Source organism: Hermetia illucens, chromosome 1 (genome assembly GCF_905115235.1).
Source record: "Hermetia illucens chromosome 1, iHerIll2.2.curated.20191125, whole genome shotgun sequence".
NCBI lineage: Eukaryota > Metazoa > Arthropoda > Insecta > Diptera > Stratiomyidae > Hermetia > Hermetia illucens.
In genome coordinates, this window is record NC_051849.1 from 185,798,828 (window position 1) to 185,819,079 (window position 20,252).

General features: G+C 41.6%; 1 protein-coding gene across 1 annotated transcript; it reads right to left on the reverse strand.

Moving 5' to 3' along the window:
- Nucleotides 1-9,555: 9,555 nt before the first annotated feature.
- On the reverse strand, nt 9,556-19,730 carry LOC119646484 (achaete-scute complex protein T4-like). Its single transcript, XM_038046939.1, has 2 exons — nt 19,501-19,730; nt 9,556-9,957 (listed from the first exon to the last, which is right to left on the reverse strand). The coding sequence occupies exons 1-2, from the start codon at nt 19,649-19,651 to the stop codon at nt 9,656-9,658; spliced, it is 453 nt and encodes a 150-aa protein (XP_037902867.1). The 5' UTR covers nt 19,652-19,730; the 3' UTR covers nt 9,556-9,655.
- Nucleotides 19,731-20,252: the final 522 nt, after the last annotated feature.

Genomic DNA, 20,252 nt, shown 5'->3' on the forward strand with positions numbered 1-20,252 from the left:
TTCCAATTTTAGTTCGCGTTCTGGTTGCTATTCGATAGGCCGTCGCGAATTCCCTAGTCTTGTTTATTTTGGAATCCGGTGCGGACCCACGCATCGGAATAGACACGTTGATTTTTGGTAGTAATGAAGCGTGAGGGATCAAAGCGCTCAAAGGACCCCCCCCCACATTCCCGAGCCTGGCTAGCACAGAGACGTGCAAGAACGTGTCGACCGAGCACTTTGATGGAGCTTCAATCTTTGCGGGCGGACTTTCACGGTCAACTTAGCCAATTTGTTTAGGTTTCTGGGATAGCTCTGCCCTCTAGGTCGTTATCGGCCACTTAGGATGATCGATCTGATCATTCTACCCACATAATTCACTACAAGTTTATCAAGCCAATAAATGAGATGGTTGGTAGAAACTAGGAAAATGACAAGAAACCTTCATATTTACCAGAAGTTTTCATAAAGTTTGCTGTGGAAGAATTGAGGTATGATTGCTTGCTTACATTTGATTGATGACTCTATTATATTGCGATTCCTAACTAAGCATGGCATAATGATTCAATCTGAAATACCAAGAAATAATATCAATTACACAAAACCATCTGAAAATCATTCAGCAATCAAACACTTGTTTCCAAATAAAGTGACAAATATTTATCAAACAAAGTAGCCATTAACAAACTTAAACTCACCCTCGGAAACCTTAATATGGCCCATGAAAAACGCGACTCCTACACAAAAAAGGACAAAAGTAAAGCAATAAAAAGACAAATCTGAACGTCACCAAGAAGTCAAATTAAAGACATCCCATGCAGAGACCAATGAGATGGCATGTCATCATAAAAACACATCTGGAATCATTTAACGGAGACCAAGATCTCTAGTAGCGGTACAGTTCAATATGTCTTGTCGGATGCTGGATGGAATTGGAGCTGCACCAGCCACAAGTGCATATAGTGCACATTCTTGGAAAGATGATGGTAGAAAAACGCGACGCCGCACCGCGCCGTGATGCCATGCATTTGACCCAGTCTGACTTAAGGAGATGCATTCCTTTTCCAAGAGAAGATAACCAAGAACCTGGTCAAAGTCACTAGAAAAAGACTCGGTAATTGTTTATCTGTAAGGTGCAAGGTAGGGAATTGAACTAGGTAGGTAGGTATTTGATCTCGTTATGAATGAATTCATTACATTTCCAGAACAAACGAGAAGTTATTTAAACTAGTTTCGGATTGAGATCAAGTAGCAGAAACAAACATTATATGTACATACAAAGTACTTGTTTGCGAATCCCTCGAATGCAGAAACAGAAATACCATCTGTTCTGCAGACATCCTTGTATCTTTATATTTTTGTATCTTCCGTCAATGGAAGCAACGTCTTCATTACTATCAAACTAACGAATTGCATTCAATTGCAAATTTCAGTCTTACCAAATTCACTTTGGTAGCACCCTAGTGACATGGTCCCTTAGTTCCACCGCTTCCGAATAGTATTCTCTGGCTTCTACACAATTCTGCATCTTTTATTTCCCGAAATTATGGAATATGGACATTAGGAAAATATCGAGTGCATGCATTTTCTTCCTTTGAGTGGTATAATCGGAAAACCACAGCTTAGGAGTAAGTGAACTGAGGGCAAAGGAAATGTTTCTAAATTAGCTCCGGATTTGAGACCAACAGGTTGATTTTTTTCCATATTTGAATTTTTTTCATCCAACATGTCTGCATCTAATTCTGGCTCAGAAAAGTTGATGAAAAACTATGTTGTTTATGATATGAATGCGGGAGGCATTTCGTCGTGAGAAAAGTGAGTTTTGGACGTTTCGGAAGATGAAATACTTAGTGAAAAACGAACAGGTGCTCTCAAAAACAAGAAGTTCTAATGCAGTTTACTTTGAACCTTCCAACTTTTATGTGATGTCAAGAGATGTTACTTTTTGAATATTTAAATATATTGGATGAATATGGCTTCAATTCTCTTCAATTTCAATTTGCATTTGGCAAATTACTGACGCTTATGATGAGATGATTTCAATGCATGAGATGAGCAATAAGGAAAATCATTTATCGATTATATTTTATAATTTAGATGTATGTATCTGTGTTTGAGGTGGGGGAGAGGCGAGGCCTCTGAGCACTCAGACCCTAGGCGAGGCACTCACATAAAAAATGTTCCGTCCATTCCGCTTCTTCATCACAGGAAAAACACGTATCATCTTCGAGAATTCCTACTCTAAACATATACCCAGCTAGTGAATTATGGCCAGTTAGAACACCCACAATACTTTTGCTTCTTTTGTCTTCCTGTTTTTCGACAAAATTAACTTTACAGTATGTTTGGTTGGTTCTGACAGGAAAAGTTTAGCTCAGCCACCTGTCGTTAGGCGAAGCTTATTCGCAGTTTTTGATTGCAGCATAAGCCAATGCTACTGGCACTCCAATTGCTGGTTCAGGTCTGAGCATGAGGGAAATTGAACCCTCTTTTGCTAAAGCATCCGAGATTTCATTTTCCTCTACCCCACAATGGCCGGGTACCCAAGTAGTTTCACCATATTGAATCTAGAAACAGAATACAATCGATCTCTACGTTCCTGAATGATTTTTGAAGTGATCAAATGACTGCTCAACGCCCTCATTACAGCTTCACTATCGCTACTGATTGTGATGCCCTTTCAGCCGCTCGTCAATCTTCCAGGTTGCCACCTTCAGGTTTGCATACACTTTAGCTTTGCAGACCGTTGTATATTGTCCCAAAGGAAAAGCCCACCCCTCTCTTTTATTCGAGAGTTAGAATCCTGCTCCAAAACCCTGTTCTGTTTCTGAGCCATCGGTGTAGAACACGTCAGCATATCCTGACACGCATGCTTCTGATTCGTCACAGTTTTCCTTCGTTTCAAGATAACTTCATATCTTCTACCAAACTGGATTCAGTTCTCCCAATAACTCTTCCAATGTTCTGTACCTCCCATGTTCATTATTTCCCCATAGATCGAACCGAATTAGTCTAGGAGCTACTCTCATTGCAGTGCTCTGAATAAGCAAATCCAGTGGCTGCAAATTGAGTATTGCATTCAGAGCTGTGCCAGATGTTGTGCTCATGGCACCGGTGAAATCTAAACCAACAGTTCGTTGCAGTCTGGCTTGTTTACAGAAAAAACTCTTGTTTTTCATCTTAGGCCACCACACAACGGATGCATAAGCGAGCATCGACTAATTATAGCAACATATATCCACATTACTAAGGGAGGGCAAAGTCCCCATGTCGATGCAAAGGTCCGCCTACACAACCCATAAGCTGTGAGAGCTCGTTTCACCTTCATCTCTGCATGTTTGTTCCATAGAAACTTCTTGTTTAGAATAACTCCCAGATATTTCACTTTGTTGGAGAGTTGAATGGATGTACCCCTCATCTCTGGAAGGCAATGACCATTGTTCCTTTTATTTGGATCTAGTGAAAGTCCATGCCTCAGGCACCAACTGTCGCGTTATCTGTTCCTAAACACTGTTCCGAGATCTCGACTAACAACTAGCACAGCCACGTGATCCGCATAAGCTTGAACTTGTATTAGCAGAAAAGAACGAAAAAGCTGAATGACGGTTTCATCCAGGGCAGAGGCAACTCATCAGACCCCTCTCCCCTGGGAGTAGCGTGACTGAAAGCAACGACACTTTTGTTTAACTTAAAAAAGAGGGAAGTCCGTGGACTACAAAAGAGGAAGTAAGTTGCTTCCCAAGTGGTCCGGTCCGTCACCAAGTGGGTGCGGAATCAGGACTCCCAGCATCCTCAACAAAAGTGTATTAGCAGATTTTGCAGTTTGCATAGTAGTGAGTCGATCAACATACTTCACAGAAATGGCGATCGATAGCGATCAACACCCACTTCAGCACAGCAGTTTCTACGTTAGCATAGCTAAGATCCACTTTATCAAAGTTTCATCAAGACCGTGCTCTCTGCCGGCATCAGAGAGTTTTTGGAAGGGCGCACAATCAAATGCCCCTTCAATGTCCAAGAACTCCCCCCATCGTGTATTGTACCTTTCAGAGTTGCGTCCTCTATCTTTGAAACCAAAGAGTGCAAAGCAGACTTACAGGACTTGCCATGTTGGTAAGCATGTTGATTTTCATTTAGTGGGAACGACCTTCACACCTTCCCGCTCAACCAGATTATCCAGACATTTCAGCGAAAATGAGGTTAAGCTGATTTGCCTGAAGTTCTTTGGATTTGAATATTCATCTTTCCCAGGCTTAGGTATGAAGACCACCTAAACCTTCTGCCAAGAGGAAGCCACGTAACCCAGAGCAAGACACTCACGAAAAATATTTCTTAGAAGTCGCTCTAAATGCTTTATACCCTAGTTATGGCTGTGTAGATGCCATCCATGTATAGTAGCTCTCGCCTTTTCTTTGTGTTGAAAAAGTTTCCACTCGTCAGTCACTAATCAACTCCAGCAACTTTGAAGTTCAGATTGTTAGGTCAATTCACTCTTCTTGGCTCCACAAACGTAGGGTCATGAGACCAGCTGAACTGATAAAATCAAACAGTTTCTCTCCTCTAGGATTGCATTTTCTACTGCCTTAACAAATATGCTGAGCGTCCGTATCACAACCTATTAAGACTTCAAGGCTACTTGATTCCGCGTACACTATCAGATCCCTTAGTTCTTGCGTTGGCGGAGGGCACAAAGAATCATAGGGTAAGTAAGTAGAGGCAACTATGACGCTTCTCCTCTTACCATTAACCTGGTATTGTAAGTTGACCGCAACAAGGTCTTGGGAACAGAATTGTCTTAGCATTGTTGCCTCTAACAATTTCGACATCAGAACGCAAGCCCTCGGACTCGAGAACCTTTCATCGAAGAAGATCCTGGTCCTCTTGACTGATCCAATACCACAGATTCTGTTAAAACGAACCCATGTCTCTTGAACCAGAAATATATAAGGACAGTCCTGCAACTTTGCCAGCTTTGCCGCTACTAGACAGGAAGAGGCTTTGGCATGCTGCAGGTTAACTTGACTAACTCTTATGTTTGTAGCCATAAGTACAGTCTAATGTGAAAACCGCCGCTAACTGAAAAGTCTGCTGCGTTCAGTGTAGATCTCACAGAGGTTATCAGCTTGTCCTCAACTTCCGCCGAAAGTTCCGCTTTCTTGCGTCCGATTTCTCTCGATAACGCACACTTGGTGGTGTAGTAACCTCCATGTCCTCATTCTCAAGAAACTTCAACTTCTTTCGCCTTCCATTGTCATCGGCTAGAAGTCCTCCCAGGTTCACGGAGTCCGGGCTGCATGGATCTGTTTTCACATACCGGCGTTAGACCAGTTGCGTCCACATTACCAACTTCCCTTTCTATCGTTTTTCCAGGTACACGCGGAGGAGTAGGTTCTGAGTGGCAAGCCTGTAGTCCCTTCTCCTTTGCGATTGAAGTTTTCTTCTGCCGAACCTTCCTCCCCCGTATTTTAGAAGAGTTAGGCAACACTGTCACTGTCAGATTTCCAGTTCCTCTCATTGAAAGAGTTGCTGTACTACCCTTTTTGGCTGACCGCGCGTAGACACCTGGTGTAGGTTTTCCACTGAAGTGGAGAAACTGTCTTCCACAGATTTCTCTGTGGGAGAACATGAGTCTGGAGAGGCCTCAAAATCCGTGCCACGGCCACAACCTGATTTCTCAAGGTCGCGGGTGGAGTCTTAGTCTGTGACTTCTTACAACTTAGAGAGTTACAATCCTTTGATCTCTCTTGGTGACAGGCACCGCGACCGGCCGACCAATAAAATGCATCCAATGTCGTTAGAAACAAGATGATGATGCAGAGAAAGCGTTTGGTCCTGTACCACACGAACTCATCTGGTATGCTCTACGGCAACACTTAGTGCCAGAGGAACTTGTGCGCTGGGTTCAATTGTTCTACCAGGTTCCGAAAAGTAAAGTTCGAAGTGTGGCGGATGAAGTGGCGTTCTTCAACTGGTATTCCTTGTGATCGACGTATCAACGAACGCCTAAAATCTAAAATTTACCGCAATGTCGTCCGTCCTAAGACGAGATGTTGCGTTGGACTAGTGGCGTCACACGTTTTGATCAGGTTTGAAATGAGGATATCCGCGATCGATATGGGGCTGCACCGATCGTGGAAAAACTGCGAGACGGACGTCTTCGATGGTATGGTCAAGTAATTCGCACTAACAAGAATTAATTTGCCAAGATTGATCTGAACATCGAAGTCGATGGTAAACAACCAAAAGGCCGGCCGAATCAACGGTGGCTTGATAGGCTGGATGGGGATTTAAAAGTCTCGAGATTGCATCCAGATCAGGCATATGATAAAATAAAATGGCGAAACCGATCACGACAAGCCGACACTTCTTGTGAACGGGACAAAGGCTGAAGAAAAAGTAATTATCAAGTCCTTGTTTCGGCCGACTTTTTGCTCATTTCTCATCGATTTGTTCAAATGGTGTTCAAATCCATCTTCGTAAGAGAGCTCTTGATCGATGTAACCCCATATTCACATTTCGGATATGATCATGGCGTATTACGTTACTAGTCCCAAGCGACATCTTCGTCCACACTATCAGGAGGGACGTTTATTTGTCTCTTATAGTCGGCTAATACTCAGAATCATAGAATGCGATGGGCTTACAGCACTGTGGTAAATCTTAAGACGTTCATTGAAAAGTAAACCACATCTCTCATGGCCGTGTACAGTTTCACTCTGGCTTTGCTATCATAGGCGGCTTTAAAGTCGATGAAGAGATGGTGCAACTGATGTCCATATTTCAACAGCTTTTCCATCGTTTGCCGCACAGAGAAAATCTGATCTGTTGCTGATTTGCCTGGAGTGAAGCCTCTTTGGTATGGGCCAATGATGTTCGGAGCGTATGGGCTATCCGGCCTAGCAGGATAGCGGAAAATATCTTATAGATAGCACTCAGCAACGTGATATCTCTATAATTGCTGTACTGTGTGATATCTCCCATTTTATGTATGATAAAAATAATGCCTCTTTGCCAATCGTCAGGCATTGATTTGCTGCCCCACAGCTTGAGCACAAGTTGATGAACCACTTGGTGTAATTGGTCGACTCCATATTTAACCAATTCGGCTATAATTCATGATTCATGATTTTTAAGCCGATGAATTGCACGGACTGTTTGTTCTATACTTGGTGGTGGCAGTATTTGTCCATTGTCTTCAGTTGGCGGGAGCTCCAATTAGCCGATGTTCTGATTGTCCAATAGTTCATCAAAGTACTCAATTCATCGCTCCAATCGTCGCAAATCAGATTTCTCTCTTTGTAAGGCTTCATCCTGTTGACTTGTTGATAAAACTGGCGCGCTTGAAGCGGTTGTTCCCTGTACTTTTCGAGTTCTCAGACCTGTTGGTTCTCTCAGGCTTTCCTTTTCCGTCTCTAAAGTCCCTTCTCAGCTCGCCGGAGTTCTTGATAAGTGTCCGCGCGTGCCCACGTTCTTTGACAATGCAACATTACTCGGTATACGGCATTCTGCCGCTCCGTAGCTAACTTACATTCATCGCCAAACCAGCCGTTCCGACTTTTTTTGCGGCTACGACCAGGTATCTTTGTGGCCGTATCAACGATAACGTTGTTCAGGTGGTTGTGAAGATCATTTGTTGATGCTTCATATCCAGGATTTCTGTTAGCTGCGGTTATTGCGGCATCCATTTCGCCCTTATAGGTGTTGCGGAGGGCTGTGTTGTGGATGGCTTCAGTATTCACTCTCATCTGATTGTCAGAGGGGATTGTAGGTGGTGTCGTAATTCGAGCCCGGAGAACTATGTCAACGAAATAGTGGTCCGAGTCTATACTGGCCCCCTATATGTTCTGATCCTATATGTTCTGATCCAGTCTGGAGAGGCCCTACTTGACTATTGAAATCTTCAAGTATGATTTTGATATCATACTTGGGGCAGGCTTGGAAGCTCCGTTCAACTGCCTCATAGAAGGTGTCCTTCTCCGACTCTTCAGTCTCCTCTGTAGGGGTGTGAACGTTAATTAGGCTTATATTTCTAAATTTGCCTCGGAAGCGCAGAGTGCATAGCTGTTCGCTTATGTTTTCAAAGCCGATAACAGCAGATTTCATTATAACATATGGTGTAATGACTCTTCTACAGGAAACCAATTCCTGTCAAGCGCATCTACTGCAGCGCTGTTACATCAGCCCTATATTGGGACAGGGTATCGGCTAGCTGCTTGGCAGCATCTCTGCAAAGGGAGCGCACGTTCCATGAGAAAATGCGCAAATCGTTATTCCTTTGTCGTTTCCGGGTTCGTCGTTGTGTTATCCGTCCAGTCCGAGGCTCCTGTTGTGGCTTCGTAACAAGTTGTTTTCCGTGTAGTGATGTTGGTATAATTTGTCCCGCGCGGAAGACTCGCCTTCATCCCGCGCAGCTCCCAGTGGTCACCACAATGAGGTGGAGATAGGTTTTGGTAGTAGAACTGTTGGTGTTGGTTCAGCAGGTGTTTCCCAGGTTTTATGCTCCATCGTGGGTACCAATCCACGTTTGGCCCTGGGACCTATACTACCCTTTGATCGCTAAAAGTTATCGTCACTTCTTATGAAAATATTTGCAAACTAACGCCCAAGAGGTAGTCGGCCTTTATGTAATTTTGCGGCACTAAGTACATAAATAGTGTATTTATAATTACTTGACGTCAACCCTTTCAACAAGTGATTTTGTGTTTGCTGAAATTATATTTTGTTTGTAATTGAGAATGACAAATGTCTTCATTTTCGAAAGGCGTAAATTTTTTGTTCAACCTCCTGTTAGAAAACTCTAATTACGAACTTCACCCGAGTAATGTCACGTAACTTTGTTCTTTCTCTTACTTAATTATACAAAAAGAATTCTCAAAATTATTCGAAATATGACTAATACAATGTAATGTTCAAATTTTTTTGAGTTCCAATTAATCCTCTCCACTAAAAAAATCTCAATAAAAGTACATGAAAAAAGCCACCTAATATGGTTTTCCCCCTTAAGTGACTGCTGAATTAAACACAGGCTCCCTTCATTTGAATAAATTTCGGAGCTGGCATGAAATAATATTTCCCATTTTCCCTTAATTTTTGAAAATCTTACTCAGAGTTTCAGACTTTATAGCATTACAGACTATCTTCGATGGGGAAAACTGTCTGAACAGAAAACATGTTTTACAGATCTGCAATAAGGCATTGTGAATTCCGTCCATTAATCAGATTCACATGAATTGAGGTGGCCTGAAAACAATCATTTATTTTCTCGGAAGAAACAACTTGTTTCGGAAACTGAAGTTAAAATTAAAAAAAAAACACCACATAATCAACGCAAAACAAAAAATATTTACGAATGAATTGATGACAAATAATACAAGCAACAGAATATCTTGAAAGAATATATTTTATTCAGAAGATCTGGTACAGCTAACACATGTCACGATAAAAAATGATTTCCTGACAAAAATATTTGGTGGTAGGATTTTCATGATTGTCTTTCCTTGTTTTCTCAACAAACGTGTACCTCGTTTGTCACTTTGAGTAAAAATATATCATATTTATTTTCTGTTTAATTGAAAGAAATGTCTTAAAACGTTTATTTGAATGACTAGATTGAATTTTCTTTTCAGATTTGACTATCAAATATTCGAAATAGTTGTTCGCTTACTACATTCCAAATTTAGCGAATACAGTTACCTATTAGCAAGATCTGAAGTTCAGTTATGTATTCCAGAGCTTTTCGGAGCGTTTTCACCTTAGACACGCGTTTGGTCCGATTCGCTGTGTATGGAATAACTGTTCGGAGTCGGGCGAAAGCCTCATTTACTGCTCGAACCCTGTTCCGTTCCCGAGCGTTTCTCATTTGAATTGAAACACGATGATTATTTTTGATAGAGATTGGCTGACGTTTGGGATGTGCATTCGTTTGTATCTCGGTTACTCTCTCTGAAGACATGAACCCATATGAAGTTATTGGTTGAACTGAAAATAAATTTCAAATATCACAATCAACAACAAATTGTCAAAATATAAACATGTTTGCTAAATTTGGGTTAAATTAATACAAAACAACCACAAAGTAAACAATTCAAATGATTCAGGTCGGGCATTAGACGTTGGGGAATATTTTTTTTAAGCAAAGTTATGTTTATTGTGCAATTTGGGAGGAGTCCCCGTGATTTTCAGCCAGGCCCGGATTTTCTTGCTACGATGGGGACAATAGGGGCGAACCGGGCAATTTCTGGAAACGCATTCATCGCCATCATTAAGACGGAGATAGTCGATAATGTGGATTACAACAAGATAGTGACGACTTTCGGTTTCGTTCAGGGCATCAACCGCAGCCCGACCTCTATCCTGGGAGCAACGTGTTCGAAGTGATTGTTAAGTGAAATTCATAAATAACGACATGGGGGCGAATTATTTTGAACGAAAACCAACTAATCAATTCAGACCTTAGTCGGCCGAAGCAGAACTTAATTTTTGTCTGGGGCTTGAGCGAGTCTTGAGTCCGCCACCCATTTGTGGTCCACAGACAGTGCAACTGCGCACATAATCCCATCAATGATGGAGTTTCCTGCCTTTTTTTGCACACGCTTTGCTTCGGAAGTCTAGGCCATCCCCTTGAGATTGTTTTTATGCGGTTATGTAAAAGATCGCGTTTTGGTTCACCCTACCGCTACTCTTGACGAGCCGAAAATTCGAAGTAAGGAGGCTGCTCGCTCGAGCTTTGTCGTTTTGTAATAAAAACAATTATGGCTCTTTGGGAGAAAAGCGCGAAGAGTATTCCTTTCTCAATAGTAATCAGCACACCCTAGCTTATCCTAATCGCTTCATCCTAAATAACCGACCACGATATTTTTTAAATTAAAATGTTCACCAGTGTTCTGGATTTTCCTTCTCGAGCTTTATGGCTTCATTCTCGCGGTCAAGCCATTATTTTTCTTTGCTTCATATTCAAGTATAACTTCTGTGTTTACTTCCGTTAGATACCATTCATCCATATCCCGACATTTTCATTGGGTTCACGCGAATTTCCTTGTTCTTTTGTTATTCAGGTTCCGATGCGGACCCATGGATTGGTTAAGAGACACATGAAGTTTTGTAAAATGACACGTGAGGGATCGCAGTTTTCAAAGAACGCCCCCCGCACCTGTCTAGCATAGGTGCAGTATTTACGGGCTGACCTTCACAATTTCACCAAGTTTCTTTTGATTTTCAGGTTTTAGGATAGCGTTCGCCTCCTGGCTGTCCACTCAGGATGTCATTCACAATCGCATTGTGTCATTATCCACCCTCCTGGCTAGGACAATTAGGTGATCTGCTCAGTTTTAATATATGAAGGTATCTGGGTTATCTCCCATGCCCAGTAAGCTAGTGGTGACTTGTCCAATTTCCCAAGGCTAAAGCGGTAAAACGGTTCCTTGTTGGAAACAAGAACTGCAAAACTCAGGAAATTAACCAGGTGACTTCTGAACCGTGCTTTTAAAAGCAAAAAAATGAAAAAGGCTCGTTAAGTGAGGATAAGTCGCTCAAGTTGGACTTTCTTAGAAAATCGAATGGTACTTTCAGGAACTCCAAACTGGAATCAGTACAAACCCTCTTGGAAGTATACCATCCGGGGGACCAGGCGGGAGAAATGGGAAAGAGAGAATTGGAGGTTTCTACTTCAAACTCATCAATGAAAAGCTACATGCTTACCAAAGTGGAAAGTCCTGTGAGTCTGCTCTTTATTCTTTAGTTTCAAAGATAGAGGATGCAACTCTGAATCATGAGTACACGATGGGCGTTGCAAAAACTTTGTGATACCGCCAGAGCGCATGATGTTGATGAAACTTTATTTAAGTGGATCTATTGCTGTATGTTGCAGTGGGTGTCGATCGCTACCTAACAATAGAAGCAACGAAAGGCTGCCCCCAAGGAAGTGTGCTATCGCCACTCCTGTGGGAGTATGGTAATCGAATAACTACTATGTGAACTGCAAAATCTGTTAAAAAACGCTCAAGCTTATGCAGATGACATGGCTGTGCTATTATAGTTATTGGTCGTGATCTTCGAAGGATATGTAGAAATATTCAACGTGTCTTTGAATTGATTGACAGTTGGTGCCTCAGGCATGGACTTTCAGTTAATCCAAATAAAACTACAAAAACGAGGAAACTGAATGGTCTTTGCCTTCCCCAAATGAGAGGTCCAATCCTTCAACTCTCCGAAGAAGTGAAATATCTGGGAGTCACTCTAAAAAGTTTCTTCGGAACAAACATGTAAAGGTAAAGATGAAACGAGTTCTTACAGCTTATGTGTGTGAGGCGGACCTTTGCCTCGACATGGGGACTTAGGCCTCAGGTACGTGTGTACGTTGCTATTCGCCGCAGCTCTGAATGCATTACTCAATTTGCTACCTTGGATTTGTTTATTCAGAGTACTGCAATGAGAGCAGCTCATACTCTAATTCGATTAAACCTATGGGGAAACAATGAACGTGGGGGACACAGAACATTAGACGCGTTACTGGTAGAACTGAATCTAGCTTTTGTAATGCCTTCTGATTCTCGGATCCCCATACAACTGTTTGGTAGAAGATATGAAGTTATCCTGAAACGTAGAGAGAATTGGAAAGCCCCAGATGAATGCGTGGCGGGATATATGAGGTCTTCTACACCAATGGCTCAAAAAAAATAACAAGATTCTGGAGAAGGAGTCACCTCTTTGAATCAAAACGGGAAGTGGTCTTTTCTTTTAGGACAATATGTAAAGATCTGAACATTCCATTGATTACTTGAAAAATCGTTCGTTAATATAGAAATCGATTGAACTCTATTTCTAGATTCAATACGGTGGAACTACTACAGGTACCTGATCATTGTGGTGTAAAGGGCAATCGGAGTGCCAACAGCATTGGCTAATACAGCTATCAAAAGCGGGGAACAAGCTCCTCATAATGACATGTGGCAGAATCTTAGTGCTGCTAGACACATCAAACGTTTCCTGACAAAATCAAACAAACATGCAACAAAGTTTATCCTGTCGAGAAAGAGGAAAACTTAAAGAGCTATTCTTGGTATTCTGACTGACCATAATATGTTATCATAGGTAGCTTTGATGTCGATGAAAGATGGTATAATTGATAGCCATATTCCAAAAGGTTTTCCATCGCCTACCGCAGAAGGAAAATCTGATCTGCCTAAAATGAAGCCTCTTTGGTACGGGCCCATCATCTTCTAAGCGTATGAGGTTATCGACCCTAGCAAAATAGTGGAGAATATCTTACAGATCGTAAAATTGATAGATAAGGAGTAGCTTCCTCCAAATTGAATATAAAACTAAAAGCTGTTGTTTGGAGGAAGCTACTCCTTGTTTATTATTTAAGGCTAGACTACAAGTAGCAGACAAAAATCTAATTTCTTACTCATGGTACGCAGCAACGTAATACCTCTAAAATTACTGTATTGAGTGGTCACTTGTTTCACGAGCCTATTCTCAGAAACTACCCCACGAAAAAATCCGAAAAAAATATGAACCTATCCCTAGGCTCTAATATGGAGCAGTCGACTGGAAAGTGGTGGAAATTCCACTGTTATTAACAAAGTTAGGTCAAAGTAGCCTCTTTTGCATCAAATTGGTGCTCTCTAAGGAATAAAATGTCAGCACCACATCGAATTGGATGTCAGGTATGTTCAACGGATATATACTACGAGCTATATAAGGAAACCATCGTGTACCCGAATATTATTACATGAAAGATCAACAAAACCTCCATACCTGAAGCGTCGAGCTTCCGGTTTCCCACTTGTTTTTATTTGATTTTCTGCATGGAGAATCTTTCAAGAATATTGGGAGAGATGAATGTAAATTTGAGATGAATTGGAACAAAACTAAGGAAGTTACAGTGGTTTAAGCAACCACATAAATAACTCAGCGCGGACTCGTGCTTCGAATGGCAAAAAGCTGCAGCTGTTAATGAATTGCATTCGTTCAAACACATATATAGTACTATTCCCAAGGATGTTTGGGATGCCATCAAGCATATCTACGAAGGTCTGAGCAAAGATATCCTCCTGGAGCATTGTTTCGGAGGTTTTACGCAGGACATCAATGAGAGTTCGAACCAACTTATTTGGAAAACCTCAGCGAAGGGTTCTTTTGCTTGGCTAACCTTCATGCAAGGCATGAGAATCAGTAGTGTACCAAACACCCATGAATGGGCGTGATAAGAGGAGCGGAGCAAGGAGCTGAAAAATAAAGTAAAGAAGGCTGAATTCGCGCGTAGTAGGAGCTAGCATTGATGGTTCAGTGTGAGCTAAACCGATAGAACTCGCTTATGAACCTTATATTCAAATTGTTTAGTGTTCAAAACTTCAACGTGTTTTTTCCACAACTTACGTCTTTAAAGTCGGTGCCCTCATTTGTAATTTCGAAATTACAGCCCCGATCCTTTTGAAATTTTCAACACTCTTTTGTGTATAACTTACGGTGGAGAGTTCCCTTAATATTTTTCATTTGGAATAATAAATGATCCGTTCTTTTTCGTAAAATCCCGTTTTTCACTTTAAAGTACACCCAGAAAGTGAAAAATTCAAATTTTGGAAAACCCTCCCAGCGTTACCTGGGAAAAGCGATCATCATGAAAGAACTTTGATTTTTTGATTTCAGATGATCCAGCACCAAGTTATGAGGAGTACCGCAATTCTACTTTTCTCTGAGACGCTTCCGAATAATTGCTAATAAGAAATACACAAAATTAAAGCGCCGAGCTTCTAATTTTCGACTTGTTTCTGTATGGCTCCGTTGCCAGTCATCAGGTATTGATTCACTATCTCAAACGTTGAGCATAAGTTGACTTCTTTCTTCTAACATAATAAAGTGCTTCAAATTTCATGCATGGTCATAGATTGGATGAGACTTAGATATTATCAAATCTAAATCCGATTCTTCCGTAGTTTGTTTTAGAACGACCACTTTTCACTATCGACCTTCTTTTTAAGGCTTTGTGTAAACACAAAACCTTATTAAAATCGGTTTACTGTCTGTCTGTCTGTCTGTCCGTCTTTTTTTTTTTGTTTAGAGGAGGTGGAAATCTTCAAAAGACACTGGTCTGGACACACCAGCGTGTGGGATTTTTAGCCACTAAAACCACCCCCGACTCCCTCCCTGCCCCGCGGAACCACCATAAGGTATTACATCACGGGGCGGAGCCAGCTCACTCTAGCTTAATCCCCTTTCTTCTATACGCGGCGCACGCGACCGCGCTTTTCTCCTTTCCTCTGCCTTTCGCAATTTATCTTGAATAGATACGATCATGGAGTTGACCGCATCCCAATTCTCTTGATGTGCTAGCATTTCCGGCACCAGATTTTCTGGTACCAGTACCTCTCCTAGAGTCTGCTCTAAATTCCTCCTTTCTTCCACAAATCTCGGACAGTGGAAGAATACATGCTCTGGGTCCTCTGGGACTCCATCACAATTTGGACAGTCGGGTGAGGTCTCCAATTTAAACCTGTGAAGGTATTGGAGATATCCTCCATGAGCCTGTGAGTTCACCGACCCTTCCCCGAGCGTTCCCACCGCTTTTGCCATCTATTTATGGATTTCTTCCTCTCAGCGTTCTTCGTCTGCGATAAGAGAGAGATTGGCTTCGCATGGTATATATTCGCCATCTCATCTGCCAAGATGTCAATCGGCATCATTCCATAGCTGACGAATGCTGCGTCATCTGAGACAGTCCTGAAGGCAGAGCATACCTTCAGAGCTGTCCTCCTGTAGACTGCATTCAGATTGCTAGTGTTAACTCGCATCCGCAATGCCTCGTTCCAAACTGGGGCCGCATAGAGCATGATTGAGGTCACCACTCTGGCTATAAGCAACCTAGAGGTATGCCGTGGCCCTCCCACGTTCGGCATCATCTTCGCCAGGGCCATACTGGCAGTGGATGATTTATCACAAACATACTGTTCGTGTTGCTTATAGCTGAACTTCCTCTCTATCACCACCTCCAAGTATTTGATGGTCGGCTTGGAAGTGATGATATGATTCCCGATTCTAACACAGGCGTAATTTCTCTTCCGGCGCTTCGTTATGAGGACCGCTTCTGTTTTTTCCTCCGCAAGCGTCAAACCAGAGCTCTCCAACCAGCATTTGACAGTACTGATTGCCCCGCTTGAGTATAACTCAGCATCTTCAAGATGCTTTGCGACAACAACCAGTGCTATGTCGTCAGCGTAACCCACCACTGTGGCTTCCTCCGAAGTCTGTCTGTCCGTCTGTCTGTCTGTCTGTCCGTCATACCCATTTTTCTCGGAGACGGTTATAGCGATTGACACCAAATTTGGTAGAAAGGTGGGAACTGTGAACGCTCACGCATACAGTGAATTACATTTTTTTACGTTGAATTTAACGGGGATCCCCATACATGCAAAAGGGGGGTGTAAAATGTTTTTTCATCAAATTTAGTCATGTGGGGTATCAAATTAAAGGTCGTGATTAGTACTTTTCAAAGCCGATCTTAGTTTTGACATTTGTTGAAAAAGTGGGGGGTACGGGGGGTTGAAAGTGATCACTTCTTTAAGGGGGCCATTCTCAGAAACTACCCAACCGAAAAATCTGAAAAAAATCAGGAGGCATAGTGGCATATGGTGCCTGGGGTCCGAAATACCTTCCATACCGATTTATATTTAAATAAAGTTAATAATAGTATTTTATATTATATGGATGTATTACGTGCTACGTAATACACACAAATACTCAAAACCTTTCGTACCTGAAGCGCCCAGCTTCCGGTTTCCCGACTTGTTTTGAACATATTTTGCAATTTTTTATCAATGCCAGAACATTGCATTGGACGAGTACAAATCGGTGTTTTCGTTAATATTGGGGTACAACTTCCTTTTGCCATTTTCGAATAGATATCAGTAGCGGTAACAATAAGCTTGGCCATTTGTCAAAATATTTCCAAAGGAGCATTAGGCGCCTTGGGTCTGCATCATAGGCTTATTCACGACTGAAAATGTCAGTTTACATGAAAAATTTTCGTCTTTTTCACGAGACTTTTATCTTCTGTTTCAATATGAAGCAATCTGTAGTTGAGGTCTGCCCAAAAGTGATGGTATTATTAACGAAAGCGCATATGACCAGTGGTCATAACGACAAAAATGGTGATTTTGATGTCGGAGATGGGTATAGCGATGGAAAGAGAAGATGCAGAATCGGAAGCATACGCAATATAGTCATCAAGGTTCGGCCATTGAAAGATTTGCGACCACATGCAAGTTTCTTCGTTATGCGTTATAAGGTTCTGAAATCAATGCTTTCTTGAACAGCACTTTCAAATCCTTCATCGATCCGCTTCCATGATTCGGCTACCAGAGCCAGATTTTTAATCATCGTCCGTGGAAAAAGCGGTTTTAGCGGTAGTTGATTGCTCATAAATACTTCAGTCGGAATTTTTGATGGCATCTGTCGTTTAATTAGCAACATAGCTCACCCACGGTCGAGCAACAGCAGCATCATACAATTGCCCGACGTTGAACTTGGGGGTCGTAGTCTACAACCCTGCGAGAAATGGCGCACGTAGCACGCAATCGCAAGCAAGTGACCGTTAGATGATACTCCCTTTTGAGGCCTACGTCACATTCAGAAGACGCTACTCTTGATAGCAAATCAATCAATTTGAATACTTGTAGGGTATCGTTCAGTTGAAACGCAACTGACCTTATGGCAAGCTCTCTGCTCGAATAATATGTCACCAATGACAAGGGAGCTGCAGAAATCCACAAATCTCCCACCATTATCATTGCGGTCTCCAAGACCGTGCTTCCACTACACATGTCCGACCAAGGTTTCGCGGGAGCCCAACTTGGTATTCAGATTACCCATCACGATCACAATGTCACATTTTGAAAGTATCTTCCGGATTGCTTTCGGTTTCTCATACTTTTCGACGCCTCCTAATTCCTCGTAGGACCTACATTTGTAAGATGGGCATTCAAGGACACTTGAGGTAAAAGAAACATCACTTGAAAATACGACCCGGGATAGATCTTTCCTCGCCAATCGCTGTATACGGGTCTGCAGTTTGTCGTCTTTCACACATTCAAGTCGTTATTTTTGTTATCAACTTATATTGTATCCATTTACTTACCTTTGCGCAGAGTTTCCATGCAATTTTAAATTTTATATTCGTTCTGGTACGATTCCAATACACCATGTGTAAGACACCTGAGAGAAAGTAAAGTGCCCAAAAGGACCCTCTCACGTGATCAAGCTTAGTTGGTATATAGGAATGCGAGCGCGTGTCGACGCAAGGTGTACTTAGCTGATGGCGAACTTCCACAATCAACTTTCCCCACTTTGGTTGATTTTTGAGGTAGCTCTGCTCTTGGTCCATCGAGAAATTAAGCGAATTCTAATGGAGGATTCTTCCTCATCCAGCATATTCTCCCGACTTTTCACCAACGACGAATTCAAAAAATATATTCTACCAAGGTTTGTCTTTCGTACTGTCAAAATAAAAAAATAGTTGAATACTGAAGTCTTAAGTCAGTCATAAGCCGTCGGCAAGCATGTCAGTTACGCTGGAACAAGACAGGTGACCGAAACGTATGTGGAGTCGTCCGACTGGTTTGTCAATTCCGACTGTACAGACAGATGGTAATCGATTGAAGAACGATTCTCAGGCAGCTACCTGATCTAAAGGGATTTCAAGCAACCCGGCACGTTAGTGGGATAAGGCTCCAGACCGATGGTTGCCGGACAGACTATCTATGTACGAGGGTTATGTTCACTATATGAATTTTGTGTCTAACGCAGCCAGATGGACTTAGGAAATCAAAACTCGTTTCATGTGTGAACATCTAAAGTTTCATAAGTTTTAAAGATGCACAATGGGAAGCATACACAATATAGTCATCCAGATTGATTGCCAGAAAGCAAGACCCAGGGTCATTTCGAAAACGACGATTCAGAAGTGTGTGAAACCCAGAAAACAAACCCCGGAGGCAAATCTGTACACTACATATTTGAACGTATATCAACACTAGTGGAGTCAAAATCCGTGGTGTTGACTGCCCTTGAGTATATAATCAGATGATTTCCATATTTGTCCATGAACATCGAGAGGTATCATCTGCCTTATTCAACTTCAATTCGTTCATTTGATAGATCGCCAGTTAAAAATCTCTTTTTTATCAGTTTAGATTTCAAAAAATTTAGAACAACATTTAGTTGCGATGCGAAGACTCCAAATTTGTATCTTATATAAATCTATGTCCATGATCCCTTAATAGCGATAGTACGCAATCAACTGGTAATATTACAATATCGAAAAAGATTGAGATAATTAACGAATGGGCACACATTGTGGACGGATACATATATTGCTAAAGTTCATGTTTAAAACTGATGCGAATCAGGGTAATGTATAGTAGTTACAAGTTCAATACATTTTTATTGTACATAGTTTGCGGTTGCTTTCCCTGTCACCCTTTTTAAATTCAAAAACGGCCACAAAACTCGATAATTCATTATTACCTTTACAATTACTGAGCACTTTGTTATCATAAGATTCAATGTCGTTTCGGTTGTCCTGCCACTTTGTATCTACTTTTTCTCCATTATTCAAACAGACTTTGCACTTTTTCTTCACTTTGGAAAAATCTCTGGAACTATACCTTGATTCCATTATTTCTCAAACATAATGGAAAACTGAAAGTCAGACTTAATGCAATTGAGCCGCGGACAGCCCACGAGGTAAGGCACGTGTTAATTGGAAAAGGTTTGGCGGTGAACTGTCCAGAACACCTTTGACTTTTGATTATGACGTGAAAGAGAGTCACACAATGAATTGATGGCGTCTACCCTTAGGACACAAAAAAGGAATGATAGCAATGATGATGCGGGTGGACTATGACGATCGGCTTGTGGCATATGAACAATAGGCAAAGAGAAGTTAATTTGTTCTACTCGTGTAAAATTTTATCAAAAACTGGTAATGAACAAGAACTTTAGAACACACATGAATTCCAAAAACCTAATACTATATTTCAAGAGCTCCGGACGGTCGCGGAGATAGTAAGTGTGAACTTGAGTTACCCTTGACAATGTCATGAGTCAATTAACGATTATAACGTAATCACCGGCATACCCTCTTCAAAGTGGGAGCCCGTTAAGCATTTGCTTGCAAATTAACTTTATTTTATTGTTTATTAAAGAATAAGCCAACTTTAATTGATTTTATTAACTTCTGGCCTCGATGGTGGACAGCTTGGCCATCGTGGCATCTA

Coding starts and splice junctions, on each gene's coding strand:
- LOC119646484 (XM_038046939.1), bottom strand. CDS start 19,651: ATGGAATCAAGGTATAGTTCCAGAGATTTTTCCAAAGTGAAGAAAAAG. Junction 9,958..19,500: donor AGTGCTCAGTAATTGTAAAG/GTAATAATGAAT, acceptor ATTTATTTTCAG/TTCAACCAATAACTTCATAT.